The sequence below is a fragment of the Sabethes cyaneus genome, chromosome 1, assembly GCF_943734655.1.
Source record: "Sabethes cyaneus chromosome 1, idSabCyanKW18_F2, whole genome shotgun sequence".
Taxonomy (NCBI): Eukaryota; Metazoa; Arthropoda; class Insecta; order Diptera; family Culicidae; genus Sabethes; species Sabethes cyaneus.
Window position 1 is genome coordinate 160,009,050 of NC_071353.1, and position 18,098 is coordinate 160,027,147.

Here is an 18,098-nt window from a genome sequence, read left to right on the forward strand (position 1 = left end):
TTGCTAAGCATTATCTGCTTTCTCTCCGGCAAACTCCTGGGTAGTTGTCTACAAGTTAGACTCCTCACGTTGTTGGTTGATGAATTTCCAGATTCGCTGTGGACCAGATTTATGCGTTGAGACTTTTATGCTGTTCCAAATTTTGATAATGTTCACGTACATCAGTTGTATTAAGGGTTTTAAATTCGTTCACGGCAGCATTAGTATCCTCTTGGCGTAATATCATCGACCAGTCGAAGTTCTGCGCTTCGGATAGAATGCCATCATAGTCGACTTAACTGTAACTCTAGCAGGACGGATGAGGTGTTTGATGATAGAGGTGTTTTTTATATTTTTATGCAGGATTAAGAAAATCTTTATAGCCAACACCGTTGACCGTGGAGCAGGAATCACTGGTGGAAACAAATCATAAATCCAGACAGTGCCCATTTTCGTTTGCGTCGCAAGCAATTAATCTGCGTCAAGTTTGAGCTGCTATTGCCAACGAACAGGTGATGAAGAGCGCAGGTGAGAAATGATGAACGGTCAGGATCTGGGCAAATAAAGCCGTCACGGTTTTTCTTTTGCAGCGATTATCAACAATAAATTGAAATAAGACTCGCTCAAAATCTCATCACGGGTACGATTCGATAGAACATAAATAGGGCCTCCTCAATTTGTTTGATGTTATTCCAGGCTACGACGTTACTACGGAATGCATTCAGGTTACACCGAACAGCAACTCGCACATCTCTACCGGACTTCTTCAAAATGTTGGAAGGTCCGTGGTTCCTTCGAAAACCTTCATAGTCGTATCTCAGTCAGATACTGGGACTATAGAGTGACCTCCCTGAGCCATGTCTCCGTCAACGCGATAAAATTGTTGCAACTTTCCGAAACGACAAGCAAAAATACTCACCGATGTAAGAGTTCAAACCGCAAACATTCTGTTAGTATAGGAGCAGCCGTCCGCTAATCGAATTTCGCTGTTGCTTTTGACAAACTGAAACTGCTGCTCCACGTCGTATCCATCGAAACGTCTTGTTACTGTATTTACCGAAGGGTTCCTCGCTGTCTTTCACAACCTTTACCGAAATTCCACAATGTAGCCATCTCGTGCCATCATTAGACGTCACCTTGCAGTACTTAAAAATCCTCGGCTTGCGTTCGCCGGCGCCTTGAAACTGTTCTCCAACGTTAATGACCTGCCTGGCATTTGCGCACTCCAGAAACAGTTGTTGCAAAGCAAAACATGAGCAAAGTCTTGGCGCAACATTTCGACGAAACTTGAACTTTGGATTCTTTGTTCGATAGGCTTTGCAGCCAACCGTTGCAGTTGTATACAGGACAATTGCGAGACTTGTGCTAATTTTAGAGGATGATGGTAATTATCAGAAAACTAATTCATACACTCTTGACCAGAACTGCACAGCGAAAAGGACTTCCCAGAGTAATTCATGGAGATGTTCACAGAAAAGTCCCTAGTGGCGATCGAATGCGAGTGAAGCAATAAACGTCACTAGACGAAGCAATAATGTGATCTTATTTAATGAAGTCTGCAGAAGCGTTCCTGATTAAGGTAAATCATTTGGGTTCCAATAGTCGTCATTGACTGTCCATAGTAGTTTATATGCTCAATAAGATAATTCTGTTTATGAACATGAATTCACTGCATTCTTTCTATCTATCAGATGATCAGATAGGTCTTCTCTATAACGTTTTTCCTAGTTCATTCAATTTACCCCTCTGACGATAAATTTCACCCCTTCGATAAGAAATTTAAAATATTCCAAAAAGCGATCTAAAATGTTACAGTTCGAAAGTAAGTAGAAAGTAGAGTCGAAGTGCCATTCTAACCAGAATCGCTTTAGTGCGCTGAAATGTACATACATAGTTGCAAACATCGATCAAAGTGAATTCAAACATGCATCTTGTCAGCTCACTGTCAGTGAAATGATATAGTAATAATTCGAACATGTCGTTTCATCGACGATCGCGGCGTGAGCTTCTGGTGCATAATCAAATGTGCACTTTACACAAACGCTCGTCAAGAGATGGCAGTGTTTTGCAAGCTCGCAAAAAATGATCACAGCTTCCTTATCATCTACTGACATTTCGTCTCGCAATCTCAGACCGTTTTTTTGTCATGCATTCTTTTCCAAACACAAAAAAGATTGAAAAAGTGAGAAAGCATAGAGCATAGAACAGCTGGAATTTGTTCAAGCAATGAAAAACAAGCGGCAAACCGGGACGCTGTTGGTTATTATTGGCGAAATAAGCAACAATAAATAAAACAGTAAAATTTAATAGCAAACAAACGTACACATTAACTAATGTGTGGCTTAAATCTCACCACACGACGCCACCTTGCGATGCTTTCAAAGCTAATCGACGATGGCAATGCAATAGGATTGTGTCAAACGATTAAATTCCTTCTCTAACAGCCGTGTGAAGTTATGCTATAAGGCCAGTTTGTATCCACCAAGCACCAGTTTACAACCACGTGCAGAACAGTAGAGTGTGTGAGTGCGTGTTTTGGGGATGAGTGTGCGATTATTGATCGATTGTGGAAGCAAGTGTCACAAAACACAAACAGCTCAGCTACTCAGTGCTAGTTACTTCTAGAAAACACAAAAAATGCAGTGACAAAATGTTAGCGAGAAAAGAAAAGCAAATTATTAGTTGAAAAGCAAAACAAAACTAATATAGTACACAAAGGGGAGGGGGGAGAACAATTTTTTTTTATCTACTTAAAAACACAATAGAAAAAATCGCTCGGTTAAGCCGGTCGTACCTGTCGTGTCTCGTCCGCTGGAGATGAGTGGCGATTCACGCATGGCATCAGCCAGATCTTCGCGCAGCTGCGATTCTACCGGACCGAGCGACGAGAACTCGGTGTCCAAGCTTTCATGCTGGCGAAACTCCGTCATGTTGATCATCCTGGGGCTTTGCTCATAGCTGCCTACACTCGATCATCAGATCCATCACAGCACACGGACAAAAGGCAGCACACCACGGAGGGAAGAAGCAAACGAAAAAGGAAAAAAAATGAAATTAGTTTTCCCCTTGACCAACGGAACGAACGCAATGTGTGAATTACTACATGATCCAGATTCAATGAGTACGGGTACCAATGGCCTCATACCTCCAGAGATGGGCATATTCATCGGGTTCGAACGTGCCGGCCGGTTTATCGTGCTGCCGGCACCGATCTCCACCGAATCAGTGTCGATCGAAGTAAGAGGTGATCTAAAAACGAAAACAAAACCAATTTTACAATCCACTCCCGCCACCAAACCCTGTCTGTACCCTGTCCGCATACCGCTGCTGGGCTGCTGCTACTTACCCGCTAGGCGTGTTATATGTTTTGAACATAAACTGCGGTCCCATCCAGAGACGGCGATGTGGTCCGGCATGGGTAATGATTTCCACCTGCGACAACCAGCGGTCATCGTGATCGATGCTGCTCGAACTGCCTCGATGATCGCCACCACCACCACCACCACCGCCGCCACGGTGGTGCTGATCCGAGCCGATATAGTCGCTTGCCGTATCACCGGTTCCCTCCTCCAGAAAGCGATCCTTAATCAGCCAATTGTCCAGCGGTAGCGGTGGTTGAATGTCACCTCCGCTTGCGGAATTCTCCTGCCGCTGTAGCGTCCACTGCGCCTTGGCTTCCACCTCCAGCTCGATGGGTGTGTCGTCGCAAACTTTTTCTTTGGGGATATCTAAAACAAGTTTACAATTTGAATCATTTGATTTAAAACAACAAGATTGTTGCAACAGCTTTGAAACTTACTGGCCGCATGCTTCGGCTCTAGATCGTACTGAATCAGTGCACCGTGGGCCGCGATGATGAACAGCGAATCCATCGGTTTGCGCTGCATGCGGTGCGCGGGGGTATCGCGTGCCGAACCTGGCGGGTCCAGCAGCCAGGAACGTGCTTTCGCGAAGGTGGCACACACGCGCAGCGGTTTGACGAGATCATCCGAAGAGGAAGAAGATGAATTTCGCTGGCGGCCACCGGTGCTGGAGCTTTTGCTGCTGGTACTGCCGCTCGATTGCGTACCGAGACTCGATGGCTGACGAAGTTGTGCGAGTGGCTGAACCACCGTCGGGTGCGGGAACGGTGGAATCCGAGGGTTGGCATAGGCGGATGTCGGCGTGTGCGACGCGGGGTGCTCCAGGTGCGAAACGGGGCTGCTGGATCTTCCGTCGATCGACAGACCAGCTGAACGGTGAAATCTGGATAGTCTATTTACAACATGGGGTGATCCATGCGTTCGAACCCCGGCCGGGCCACCGTACGGAGTCACCGGAAAGACGTGTGTTGTCCCTCGCAGCGTTGAGATCGCTACCCATCGGGAATCGAGTGAGAATGCAATGTCCTGCACTTTGGCGCTAGTGTCCCCACGGTGCAAAATGTACAGATGATGAACCGCGGCCAGCGAGGGTCCACTCGGGTGCGGATGAATTCGAAAAACATGAAAATCATGGCCACGTTTATCAGCAGTTAGCAGCAGCATGCCTGAAGCGTCAAATTGCATGGCTACAATCGCCTCCGAATGAGCCACGAAATGGGCTATGATGGGATCGTTACCAGTGCTGGCAATTGGCGTGCCCGTAGTCGGGCTTAGATCCTTGATTGGAAACTTGATATCAAGTATCGTAACAATTCCTGGCTGATTGCCTTCGCTTGCGACTACCGTACCCGAAGCGCCAGTCATGCTGCCGATAGAACTCGGGCCCGAGTGACTGCCACCGGTTAAACCTGCCGCCATCTGCTCGCCCAGCTCTCGCAAACCTTTTCCCAAGCTTTTTGCGGCATTCAACACGGTAGCAGTGTAGCTGGTGACTCCATCGCCATCGCAGCCACCACTCGAACGTTTCGAAGCAAGCAGCTTCTTCTCGGCATACGCGATCCAACGGGAACTTAGCGCTACCGGGTTCGAACTCAAACCTGGACTCGGATGGCACGTAGTAACGGTCAACCGATCTTCCAGCGTACGTGCATCGAAAATCGCAATCCGTTCTGTAAATGTCACCACCACCGACGATCGGTTCGCAAGGATGTCCACAATCGGGTTCTTGAATTTGATGCTCTTCACATTCTCCCCGTCCTTGAGTGATATGAAGTTGATCGAGCAGTACTGCGATTGGTTGCCACTGGCCAGGCTCCCGCCGCTGCCAATGATCCCGCTGGTGGCCGAATCGCACAGCGCAATCAGCGGCCGCTTGTGGATGAACTGATCGTTCGGTTCGCTGGCCGATTCACCGTCTCCGACGGTTGGCGTCGGTAAAACTCGCATACATTTGACACTGCCATGACGCCACGAGAGCACCTCGATCGCTTCCCCGTTGGCTGGGATGATCCAAACCTGTGGAAAAATTGATAATTTCTCATTACATTTCGTTCCGTCAACAATCGATCGATCACAACAAACCTGAATCCCTGTAACGTAACCCAGGATCAGCAGCAGTGGCGGCGCAATGCCACCCTCTAGCTCCCAGTCTTCCCCGAGACAGGGATCGCTGATGTCGGCAGCATTCTCGAACTTTGCCCACAGGATGTGATCCTTGACGTCGCCCTGGGGCGCCTGCGTCTGCAACGTCACGTCATTGATGAACCCAGCCACACTGTCGATGATCGACCGATCACTAACGGCCTGCGGGGGCACGATCGCCGGCATGCAGCGTGCAGCAGCAGCCGTGCTGGACGCTGAACGACGCTGGGAATCGGCGGACATTTTCAGTTGCGATTTCCTACACCACGCGGGAAAGGGAAGAGAGAAAGAGAATGATACGAGTCAGAAAAACGGAACGTAACAGCTGATTGTGGCTAATGAACGGGAATGAGTGCTTTGCCCATTATCGCTGGCGGGTGTTTTTTATTTATTAATCTTAAAATAAACAAGTAATAATCTCCCGAAAAAAATGTTTGCCAAGCAAAATGCAACACCAAAGAAAGAAAGTGTCTGTATAAAGGTCGTTAGCAGGAACATTTTCGAAGCATTGCCCTCCGCTGGGAAAGAGGGCAAAGTCGTGAATGTGTATGGAGCCATTATCAGCTTCCAAACACTTTCCAGTTTTTTCCTCGTTCGATACAGGCAAATGACGTGTTATTCGAAAAGTTTTGTTCCACCTATTTGCTTTGCCTGCTGCACGTGTCCAGTACTGTGCCGACACATGAAACAAATTCACGTTCAATTATTCTTACAGCTGACCCCAATCACCTCTTCGGTATTTGTAAATTGTGGCACCGCTATTGTTGCATTAATAAAATATATCTTTTTTTATGAACAACGAACACTCTCACTTGTTAGTTTTATGACTTTTCGTTTGACAATCAAAGCAAAGCACACCATGTGCTACTTTGTGCTATACTATGGAGGAAACTGACAGCCTTTCTCGTTATGGCGCATTTTGTGTGTTCAACTCGCACGCACTCGCGTCTCAACTGACAGCTTTTTACTCGCTCCTAACCGAGCGAGCGTGCATCCTCTGACGGACGACGGAAACTTCGAAATTTAATGTTTTTTTTTCAGCAGTAGGCAGATAGTAAACAAGTGCCACACGCGTGATGATCAAAACAACATGGGCCAACGTGGTGTGATGTGGTTTTGCGATGACTTGCCATTGCCGTGCCGCAACGCAGGCAGCACAGCAGTCCAAACGGAACGGAATTTGTTGATACGCAAAAAGTGTCGACACTATTTACACGACGTCGATTGTGCGTCACTCACAGCAACAGCACAGCACCATACAGTGGCATACCAACGATGCCTACCAGCACACGCGAAAGGCGTAACGTAACGTGTCTCAAGCTCAAGACCGAACGAAGGTGCGTGTTTACCTCCGAAATGATTGAAAAATGATTAATTATTTCGTCAGTTCACTGGTGAACTGCATTGTAACTGATTACTTCTACACTGTATGCAATTGTTCCTACGCGGTATGATTGCCTTGATTTGGGAATGGATGTTGACCTCAATTTGAGATTGTTTTCTTTTCCTTTTCAAAATAAGCTTACATTGTACGCGAAAGATTGGCAGCTTTTTACAACTTGACGTATTTTTTAATTTTTTTTAATTTAAATTTTTAATGTGGTTTTAACCGGTTAGTCATTCACCACGGTACTTGATGTATTTGCCTTTATAAACCATTTCAACAAATGAACCCATTTGAAGTGATATCCTAGAACAGAAAAATATTAATGACAAATCCTACGAGCTGGTATGGTCGTATGGTGATTCATTTATTTTGAACTGTGCGTTACGTATACTCTATTTTTGACATTTACGGCAAAATCAAACGGAAGCATTCACAGTAAACTACGCGTAAAGTATGTCCAAAATCGATGAATCATTGTAGGTGAATAAAGTACGCATAACGTACTGTCTGTAGTACATTTTGGACGTAAAAAGGGAGGACGTTAATTCAAATTACGGACGCAAAAAGAAATCACGTAAAATGAATTGACGCAAAAAGAGATGCACCTAACATGTACATGTACCTAATCAATTTAGATCTCGGATTAGAACTAATTTGGGCAGATTGTTCATTTTAGATCAAAGAGTAAAAATTAAAATTTGTTTGTTCCCCCTCGATCAATGCAAGACAACACCACCCCCCTGCACTATGTGCCAGAAATTAAAATTTCGGGACAAAAATATTTGCTGTTAAACAGCATGTCTCAGCTCAATGTGGGCTTCGGCAACTTTTTGAATAAAAAATTGATGCACATTTTGAAGGAGTCGTCCAATATTTGAGCGTTACTTAAACAACAATTTAAGCAATAACTTTTTGAGTAAACTTTTTTTTACCTTTTTGGTTTCAAAATATTAAAGATAAACCAATTTCAAGTAATTTTTGTGAAGATATCAAACTTCTACCTTTTACCTATTTTCAGCAATAGACCTTTGTTTATAAACGACCCCTCAAATCACATTTCTTCTTGTAACATGTTTATTTCAATAGACAGCTCAATGTGATGCTCTAGAAAATATTTTGCACATAAAAGAGGAATATTTTTGCTGAAGACTGTTTTGCTTTATATGCATTGATTAATAAGATATAACTGATTTTAGGTTAAAAACCGTTTGATAAAAAATCCGAATATCTTAGCCATCTGCAAGTATCTGCAATTAGTTGGCATAACAATTTGTAGGGAATTATTAAAGCTATCCGCCCAAATGTGTATTTCAGAGAATACCTGGGAATACCATGGCTGGGAATACCTGGGAATAGTGCGGATTTTTTTTTTCATACATTTTATAACTTAATAAATATGCGTCCCAGCGTCAAACAGTCTTCACAGAAAATATGTATTTCAACATTCTAAATAACTTTGTATAACATTTGTAAGCGATAAAATAATCGTGTGCAGAGTTATTGAGTGTAATTGATTTTTAAATGCTCTTTTTTAACACATTATATTTCGTAACCGGTAAGAGATAGGTAGTTACTTTATTCACCAAAGTTGCTTATTTTAGTATTTTCTGCAACTTTTGGAGAAAAAACCTTTTTTTTAAATTATTTAAGAAAACAAAAGTTTGTATCATCCTAAAGGTAAATTCATGGTCACCCTAATAGTGCAGGAAGATGCGCTATATTTTATTATTTTACTTCTCCGAAGACACCACCCTTGAAAAACTGCACATTTTTCATCGAACGGTTTTTAGCCTAAAAACAGTTATATCTTATTAAATAATGCAGAAAAAGCGAAACAGTCTCCAGCAAAAATATTCCTATTTAATGTGCAAAATGTTGTCTAGAACATCACATTGAGCTGTCTGTTGAAATAAACATGTTACAAGAAGAAATGTGATTTGAGGGGTCGTTTATAAACAAAGGTCTATTGCTGAAAATGGGCAAAAGGCAGAAGTTTGATATATTCAGAAAAAATACTTGAGATTGGTTTATCTTTAATATTCTGAAACCAAAAAGGTGAAAAAAAATTTACTCAAAAAGTTATTACTTAAATTGTTGTTAAAGTAGCACGTAAATATTGGACGACCCCTTCAAAAGATGCATCATTTTTTCATTCAAAAAGATACCGAAGACTACATGGAGCTGAGCCCGCCGTTTATCCGCAAATATATTTGTCCCGAAATTACAATTTCTGGCCCATAGTGCCCTGTTTTAAGCCTATTACAGCCTCACCCACCTGACTGTTTAGTGGTTGGTTAGCTACTTCAAGTTCTGCAAATTAACTTTCTCCCAAAAGCTTATAAATAGGGTAACCAACCTATTTTGGACCCTATAAGCAGCTGTACGTAATTTGGCCACTCTCATTTGATTTAGCTGTAAGTGGAAAGGTGACAATAAGCCGAAAAATGAGAAATAAAGATAGAAGGAAACACACGTGTATGAAGAAACTCTTGGACAACCAATAAATTTAAACTCTCAGAAAAGTTAAGGCAAAAATTAACTTTTTAGAGCGTTGCATGAGAGCTGATATACGCTTAACTTTTCTGAACAATTAACTTTTCAGAGAGTTAACTTTTCTGAGAGTCTACTGTATATGATATGGCGGTATATAATTCCGTCGTTTCGATTTGCAAAATTCAATAAATAAAATCCTTACACACTTTTCATTTCTTCGCATTTCTTAATATATCTGCCAAGTTCAATCTTGATAACATTTGGAAGTTTGGCTTTCCTTTCATTTGCAATCGATTTCGTTTGAATCCAAAAGATTGCTGAACTAAGTAGGGTAAGGAACGAGTTAAACAGTGTCACCTGTTTTAATCAGTTGAAAATAAATGAGCCAAAAATGCACTTTTTATTCATATTTTCAAAATCTTTTTTGATAATCACTTAACCATAGTTTTAATTTTCACAAGCGCAATTTACTGTGTTTTCGACAGGAAATATGATGAATTAAAAATTGTTGTCCAAAAACGTACATTTTTCAGCTGCTGAAAACAATCGCCGCCTCACTACTAGGCAATTCATCACATTTTTCAACACTGATTTCAGTGCTGTAAAAATCAAGCAGTTAACATTCACATACCAAATTATTCAATACAGTTTTTTCTATAATCTAAAGTTTTGTTACTAGTCGAAAATCTTATTATTTTATAACAAAACTGAAAACAAATTCTGAATCGATAGGACCTGTTCAGCAGTAGCAGCAACGGCAGTGATATTCGTAAACTGTCATGTTACCAAAAGATTGATTCGATTCTGGAAATAATAATTATAGGTTTGAAATTAACTGAAGCCTCCAAAGGTGGAAACGTGGTTCAATACTTTCAAAAGAAATGTAGGTTGATAATTAATTTTTCTTTATTAAAAACAACAGAAAAGACAGCTTTTTCAATAATTTTCGACAATTTTCTCAGTGATTTAATGAATGAAGCAACGATGTGTTGCTCAATGTTATTTGCTTTGACAACACTGTTTTGTAGTCCGACCGTGCGCGCTGCTATGTTTGCCTCTTTTGTTCTCCCCCCATCCTCATGAACAGCGGCGAGTGAGACGTTAAACTCGCAGTTTGCCATAAGAACACTGGAGAATCAAAGAGACGACGAATACCGTTTGCCGAACGGTGCGGTGAGTGTATGCCCCGATAAACAATTTAGTCAGATGGCACTTTACGCAACTACCGACCAAAAATGTCAAATCTCTTAATGCAGATGCCGATTAGTAGGTCGCGGATAGGAACGCGCACTTACAGAAAAGTTTGAGGGTGAAAATATGTTCGGTCTGATCAAAACTAGTTCCATCGCTCCAACTTTTAAAGCGAAATATCAAAAGTTTAGCTCAATAATAGTGTCTTCCAGTGGTAACAGCTTGAAGAACTAAAGGTAGCAAGAAGGTTGGTATGCTGATATCCCCCACTTAGTCAACCCATCGCATCGCTTGTAATAAGGTAAAACAGTCAGTGCCTAGACTGCTTAAAACCGGTTCTTTACCCTATTGATCTATCTTAAATATTTAAGGCGCACTCCCAGTTCACACTGGATGGTGCACAGAGAGCGCTGTGTGAACTGGGAGTGCGCCGTAAGTACATTAGATAAAGCAATACTTAGTTCAGCAATCTTATGGATAATAGTTAACTCTATAAATGCCCCATACATAACATTTTCGAGTTTTGCTTGGTTGAGATGTTACAGTTAAATAAGCAAAATAGGTGCACTGAGTGCAGGACAGCGGTAGCCCGAACACACATGGCGGAATCACGTTTGGTCGAACGTCATGGAAAATATTCGCGGTCTTCGACCTGCTCACATGTTGGGTATATTTTCTTATGAAGGATCCCACCTGGACAGACGATTATTTTTCACAGTTTGCTTATCATTTTTCCCAGTTTGTTTCAATATTTGTTCTTCACGAAAAACGCATTTACCCCCTCATGAGAAAGTACGAAATAACTTGAATAGTATAAGTCGATATTAAAATGATAAAAGCTGCCGCTCGTTCGGACTCAACTGACGGATAAGCGAGGTGAGGCCTGAGGCCATGTCGCCATTGGCGTAGCTAGGAACTTTCCCTAGAGGGTGCCTTCCAAAAATTTGAATTTTGATTATGATCTTGTTACTCTGGCTGTCACCGATAGCACGGTTTTGTAGGGAAAACCCAGGCGGGTTTGATGAGGATCCGCGCAATTACCAGATATGCCGTGAGTACAACCTGTCCACGCATCACATCTTTATTGATTTCAAAGCAACATACGATACAGTCGATTGAGACCAGATATGGCAGATAATGCACGAACACGGTTTTCTGAATAAACTGACGCAACTGAGCAGAGCTACATTGGAGAGAATGGTGTGTTTCGTGTGCATCTCGGGGATACTTTCGAGTTACTTTGAGACGCGGTGAAAGTTGGGACAAGGTGACGGCTTATTTTGCATGCTATTCAACATTGCACTTGAAGGGGTGATCCGACCAAATCGGCATCTAGGACAAGTGTTCTAAACGTAAATGCGGCCAAGACTAAATACTCAAAGGAAACAAACGCGTGCCTCTCGCGGACGGTAATGTTTGATGGCGACGAAGTAGAAGTGGCAGATGGGTTCGTGTATTTGGTATTGCTGGTGCACACGGACAACAACACTAGTAAGAAGATCTAGTTGCGCATTTAAGCGGGAAATTAGGCTTCCTTAGCCCTCCGCAAAACGCTAGCCATACGCGATTTTCGAGCAGAAGATACTGCGGATGATATTTGGCGGAGTACAAACTGAAAGCGGAGAGTAACGGAGACGTATGAATCATGAGCTACAAGCACTGTTCGGAGAGATTGCCATCATCATCTAGCGAAAGGCAATAGGCTACAGTGCAACGGAAATAGTTCTCTTTAACAACTGCACCAGATTTGCGACTTCTGTGAGTGGGAAATTTGCGACGAGTGGCCCAAGATGTAGTTGAATGGAGACGAACGCTTGAAACAGCATGAACCGGGGTGGCTACTTTTCCGTTTTTGCTATGCCTAGTGAAAAAGAAAATATCTACACAGCGGGAACATATACACTGACTTTTTTCCCGGTTTCCAATTCCAATGAGGAAAATTTCTGGAGGGGGCCTGGTACCCCAGGTGCCCCCTCTAGCTACACCAAATGTTGCCCTGAATCATCTATGAAGTCATAAAATATTTTTTACGAAATTATGCCAAAAGGTCGTTATGCCAAATGTTTTTCTTCCAGCTGGTCCCGAATGTTTATGCCAATGTTTTTATGGCAACAACATCCGAGCTGTTGACGAGAACCTGTCCTGGCGATAAGCAAAAGCAGAAAAAATGATGGCCGGAAAATACAACAGCTAAATAAACTAAATAAAAAAATTAATTAGAATGATCAAAGGCTCCTTCGCTATCGAGAAACGCACATAATACTGTTTCTTCAGACAAAAGCGAATTTACAAGCATAGGCCTCAGCCTTAGGCACAAGCTTTTCGGATTTATCCAGTTATTCAATGATTATTTTTTGGTAGCCAGTAATCGATGATTAATCGGCTCTGCATAATTGATTAATCGGCATAATGAATCGATTTTAGCTGTTACACTCCCGACATCAAATAAGGATACTTGCAGTTACACTTTCATCTCTATATCCATTGATGTTTAACCGATTTCTATGTAACTAGCCTTAAAAGAACCCCATTAGATTGGGCTTTAATAACAGAATAAGTTGATAAAATCAGGTTCCGTTCTCCATGTTATATTTCGGATTACAGTCGGATTATTTCCACGTCATAGGTAGTAGCTTAACTGACTAACTCCACACTTCGAAACATCCGCGGACAGTATTACAGAGATCCCAAATAGTTATTCTCATTTTTTTTTTCAAACCATTCTTGGATAGACAATTTGACGCATTTTTTCTTCTTTTTCCGACGGCTTTCGCAAACAGCTGTTAGAGTACAGTACAATTGAAGAGCTAGTACTATGATGCTATTAATTTTAACAATTTCTCCTAGTCAAGATTTGAACATGAAGGTTTATAAGATTAGCGACATCAGCACCAGGTGACATCGGATTTGATTGATCTCGTCCCTACTACGGATCATACTGAAATCACCAATGGAAGAAGAGAGGAAATCAATGGAAGAAGAGTCTCTGCTGTATCAAAAACGCCACTGGACAATTTTGTGCAATCACAAAATTTAACAATTTTTGTGCAATCGTATATTTGGTGTCTTTGATCTCAGGAACTATCAGATGACATTAGTACAAGTTGGTGCAGAAGCTTGAAAATATAGGTTTCGATTCTTGAAAATCCTGCGAGTTACGACTCACTCTCCGCTGCATCAGTAACCTGTTTAATGCAGTATGCAGTATGGACAGAGCTACTACGGAAGGCGTCCTGATACTCCAAAGGCGCCGTTTGTGGCTGGGTGTTTGCAGCTGTTGAACAAGTCTTATCAGGCGATCCCGAACACCCACTTTATTAGCAAGTTTCTTCACTTTCTGGACAATAACTTAATGGGCAGAACCTTATTATAGAAAAGCTTTGCAATGCTGAATGAAATCGTCAATAAACTACTGAATCATAAGCGTGCAAAACCCTGCCACTTTTAGTGATTATCACTTTTTCAGATTTTCATTTTACCGTCACGTCTTCCGGCTAGACGTAGTCCCATCCCATGTCAGAAGATAATTTGCTTCATCCTGTGCAATTTCTCACACAAAAAAAACAAATTCTATCCGCTGCCAATGCACTTGGAGGCAGAAGTTTTTCAATCGAAAAGCAAAAGTTCAATGCAGCTACTACGACGGTACGGCGATAACTTTTGCGCTTGACTAAGTGATCCAATTTTAGAAACTTTAACATCGGAAGCAATTGATTCCAATCGGTTCGGTTCGGTTCGATAGTTTACGCCCGTTTTTGCAGTGTAGTCGACTACCTAATCGATTACCTGTTGAAATTGGAAATATGCACTCCGGCTTGGTACATATTTCGCTGTTATTAATTTTCCCAAACGGACTCATCCAACTCAAGGTTATTTTTAGTGCACTAAAGCAAACGGCAACCTATCGAAACGAAAATCCCTGCCCAACAACAACAACAAACCCATAGATGGCACCCAGAAAGGTGTTGGTTACGGCTAGTTCCTAACCGCCCCACTGTGATTCCAACTGGGAATCCAAGCTTGTGTTGGTTGCACTAAAACCGTGAGTGGGGAGGAGGTACTTGCAATTTTCGTAGAAAATCAGTGATTCAATTCCACTCACCCCGCCGCCGCACACATACAGAACGCTACTTAAATAGCGTTTGTTAGTACACGACCTAAGACGAGGTGTGACTGTGGAAAGGGTAGATGAGCATGTCGATAGTGTATTGAAAAAAAAAACTGTCCGATTAGTCAACAATCTGTATTTACACTCGAGGAGCCTCCATGTCTGATTGGATTTGATTTGATTGTCGATGATTGTGCACTTTCGACAACCTGCAAAACTCTAACTAAAACGCTCAAGTGTTATTCGAAACAAAAGTCGGCCATCCATTATGCTGATAAAATTGACACTTGTAACGTGACAAATGGGCCCACGACTCGCACACAAAAGCGCACGTTTCGACGTTTACCCCGAAGTGGAGGGAATAGAAAACAGCTGTTTGCTATATAGATCGAAGAACTTTGATGGCCTTGACTGAAGGAAATCGTCGTTCGCTACCCATCGTTTATACCGACGTAGTAACTGGTAGTACATTACATATGTAGGCTGTAGTCGAGGAAATTAGTATGCGCGGTCATCCACAGCGAAAACGAACAACAACACTCGTTGCTATGAACTGTCGAGCACCCTCTCTCTCTCAGTCTCTAAAACGGCTGTTTGAGCTAATCTTTAGTGATTCTACTAGTGCTAAGTGTCGGTATACATCTAATAGGCTTAAACTGCTAATTGAATGCCATTATGCAACACGTGCCGGAGAAGCAGAATCAGCTGGCACTGTGTGCGTGAAAGTATGTAACACAAGGCATTGTGTCACGAGATTTGAAACACTTGAACTTACAAGTTCGGTTTAACGTTTCGCTTGACCTTGTGCCAGCGAGCGACGACAAACAGGTTTAACTTCAATAGGCAAAACCTGATTCTACTAGCCATTCTAAATTGTTACAATCTTTGCCCGACTGTTTAAATATGATAGTCTATCTAAAACAAGCAAAAAATTTGAGAGAATGTTTAACTTGAAGTTGATAATAAGTAATCTATCCACCACCCACAGTAAATTCAAAATTAGACAGATCGTCCGAATTAATTTGTTTTCAGGAAATCAGCTCACCCCGGTCGAAAAAGGAAACTAGCGCACGATTTCACACTTCGACTGCGATTCTTTGACCGTCCCACTTTTGTTAGCGTGACAGCGTGGGACGCAGATGAGACAGAACCGATTGGCTAGGTTGGACTTGAACTTTTGAACTTTGACTTTGAATAAATGTTCTGACTGTTCTGACATTGATAATGTTTTTCTGAGTAATTTTACGAATTAGTCATCGTTTCTTTTTATAGCCGAGGAAAGAAGTAACTTCGTACTAAAAATGTCAAATTATTTTGAAGTATAAATTCAACTGTTTATGGACCAGCAAAGGAAAACTGCCCAAATTGCACGGCAGCTCTCGGCTCTCGGATGATGATGATGATGATGCCTCGTCACAGGCGGAAACAAAGAAACTGCATTGTCTCGACTCGACCCGACGCCAGACAGAAAACAGAATTGATGGTTGCAAGAAGACCGAACCGGACCGGACCGGAGAGCAATGAACAGGAAACAGCAAACAATCAAAAAACTCGCAGAGAGTAGAAAAAATAAAAAAATAAAAACAAGACGCAGTGAACCACAGAACGAAGTTTTGATTATTTAGTTCGTTCCTTGTCGAACTTCACCTGTGTGCTGTGTCTGGCTGCTACGGCCGCTGTGACCATTATCCCCGAGAGTTTGAAGAAGTCAAACTCGTATCAAACAGGTGATACTGATAGGTGTTTAAAAGTTTCTTCACTGCTTAAAGTAATCACTTTCTATCATTCGTCCAGCGTTTGAAATAACTTCTTAACAAATACAATCAATAGAGAAACATTTTCATCTTTATCAAACACAGGTTGTTATCGCGCAATCACAACAGATCACAGGGTCTTGGAATTGTATGATTTTCTCGTAGGACTACGTCTTTGTTTACTACACCGGATGGCAGCTTTGTAAGAAGAAACATGAGAGTATCATGTTGGAATGAAATATTTTAAACGACAATAGCGTTTGAAATCCTGATTAAAATATATCTGTCGAAAGAGAAAATGGTTAGTAATTTTATAATAACATATTTCCAATAATCTATTGTTCACTAAATTGTGAAGATTAAGAGAATTTAATTTATTCTATTTTCTATTTTACACTGATCTGCTATTAATGCTTCTGTATCGGAATCATCCTAGTCTCCATAGATCTTGATAGTGACAACCATCTCTTCAGCAGCCGGAATTTTTCAAACGTTCCTTTTCAGAGTCATGGAACATTTTCGAGTGGCCTTTTCCAGGCCATCATGTTGAATGCCAGAAGATTTAATTCCGAATGAATCTGATTCGCAACAGCAGCAGCAAAGTCAAGCCGGAGTAATTCTCGCTGAAACGGGGCCACTACTGACACAGGGCCTTCAAATATTGAAACTATTGCGCTTAATTGGTTGAAAATAATTAAAAAATAAGAATCACACTTTTAATAGTGTAACACTTTTAATTGTGGACCCCTCGTTCGCCAAGGGACCTAACAGTATTAAAAAAAAGTTGAATTTTGAGCAAACCTTGAGATCTATATCATCTGATATTTCAAATAGCCCAGTTCTGTAAAGAAGAAGAACGGAGCTTTCAAAGGGAGTAACAAGATTTTTGGCGGCCATCTTGGATTTGGTCGCCATATTGGATTTTATCAATAATGCGCCGTTTTCGCCATAAGCCCCCCAACCGGTTTTCGTTTTAGAACTACCATTGGAAAGCTGAGAAAAAATACTACAATAAACATTCAAAAAATTAGATGTGCAATTGCTTTTACTGAATAAAACAATCAGTTATTTGTAGCAAGGTTCACAATTTTCATAGAATTATTGTGATATTTCCAAAATTTGCTATGAAACAAACTACAAACGACACGGTTTTGTAAAGAGCAGAGATAGGGCTTATAAACCAAGTTAAAAAAAAATTGGCGACCATCTTGGATTTGGCCGCCATCTAGGATTTTATAAAGAAAATCGCCGTTTTCGGCATGATCCCCCCAACCGATTTTAATTTCAGTACAACCATCAGAAAGCTGAGAAAAAATGCTAAAAGGAACATCCATCAAATTACATGTGTAGTGGCATTAAATAAACGAAACAATTAATTATTATCTGTATTAAGGTTTACAACTCACATATAATGGAATATCTTGCTACAGAAAATTGAATGTTTTATCTAGTTAATGCCATTGCACATCTAACCTGATGAATGTTTCTTCTAGCATTTTTTCTCAGCTTTCTGATGGTGGTCTTGAAATTAAAATTGGTTCAGGGGATCATGCCGAAAACGGCGTCTTTTTGATAAAATCCAAGATGGCCGCCAATTTTTTTTTTCACTTCGTTTATAAGCCCTATCTCTCCTCTTTACAAAACCGTGTCGTTTGTAGTTTGTTTCATAGCAAATTTTGGAA

General features: G+C 41.5%; 1 protein-coding gene across 4 annotated transcripts in view; it reads right to left on the reverse strand.

Moving 5' to 3' along the window:
- Positions 1 to 18,098, reverse strand: part of LOC128732540 (uncharacterized) — a 50,600-nt gene that overhangs the window by 15,589 nt on the left and 16,913 nt on the right. For 2 of the 4 annotated variants that reach the window (XM_053825812.1, XM_053825811.1), the window contains exons 2-6: positions 5,424 to 5,742; positions 3,779 to 5,357; positions 3,326 to 3,707; positions 3,080 to 3,228; positions 2,774 to 2,941 (exon numbers count right to left, since the gene is read on the reverse strand). In XM_053825812.1, coding sequence (XP_053681787.1) covers positions 2,774 to 2,941; positions 3,080 to 3,228; positions 3,326 to 3,707; positions 3,779 to 5,357; positions 5,424 to 5,726 — 2,581 coding nt within the window. In that variant the 5' untranslated portion in view covers positions 5,727 to 5,742. The remainder of the gene's footprint in view (positions 1 to 2,773; positions 2,942 to 3,079; positions 3,229 to 3,325; positions 3,708 to 3,778; positions 5,358 to 5,423; positions 5,743 to 18,098) is intronic. The other 2 variants (XM_053825814.1, XM_053825813.1) reach the window with 2 other exon arrangements.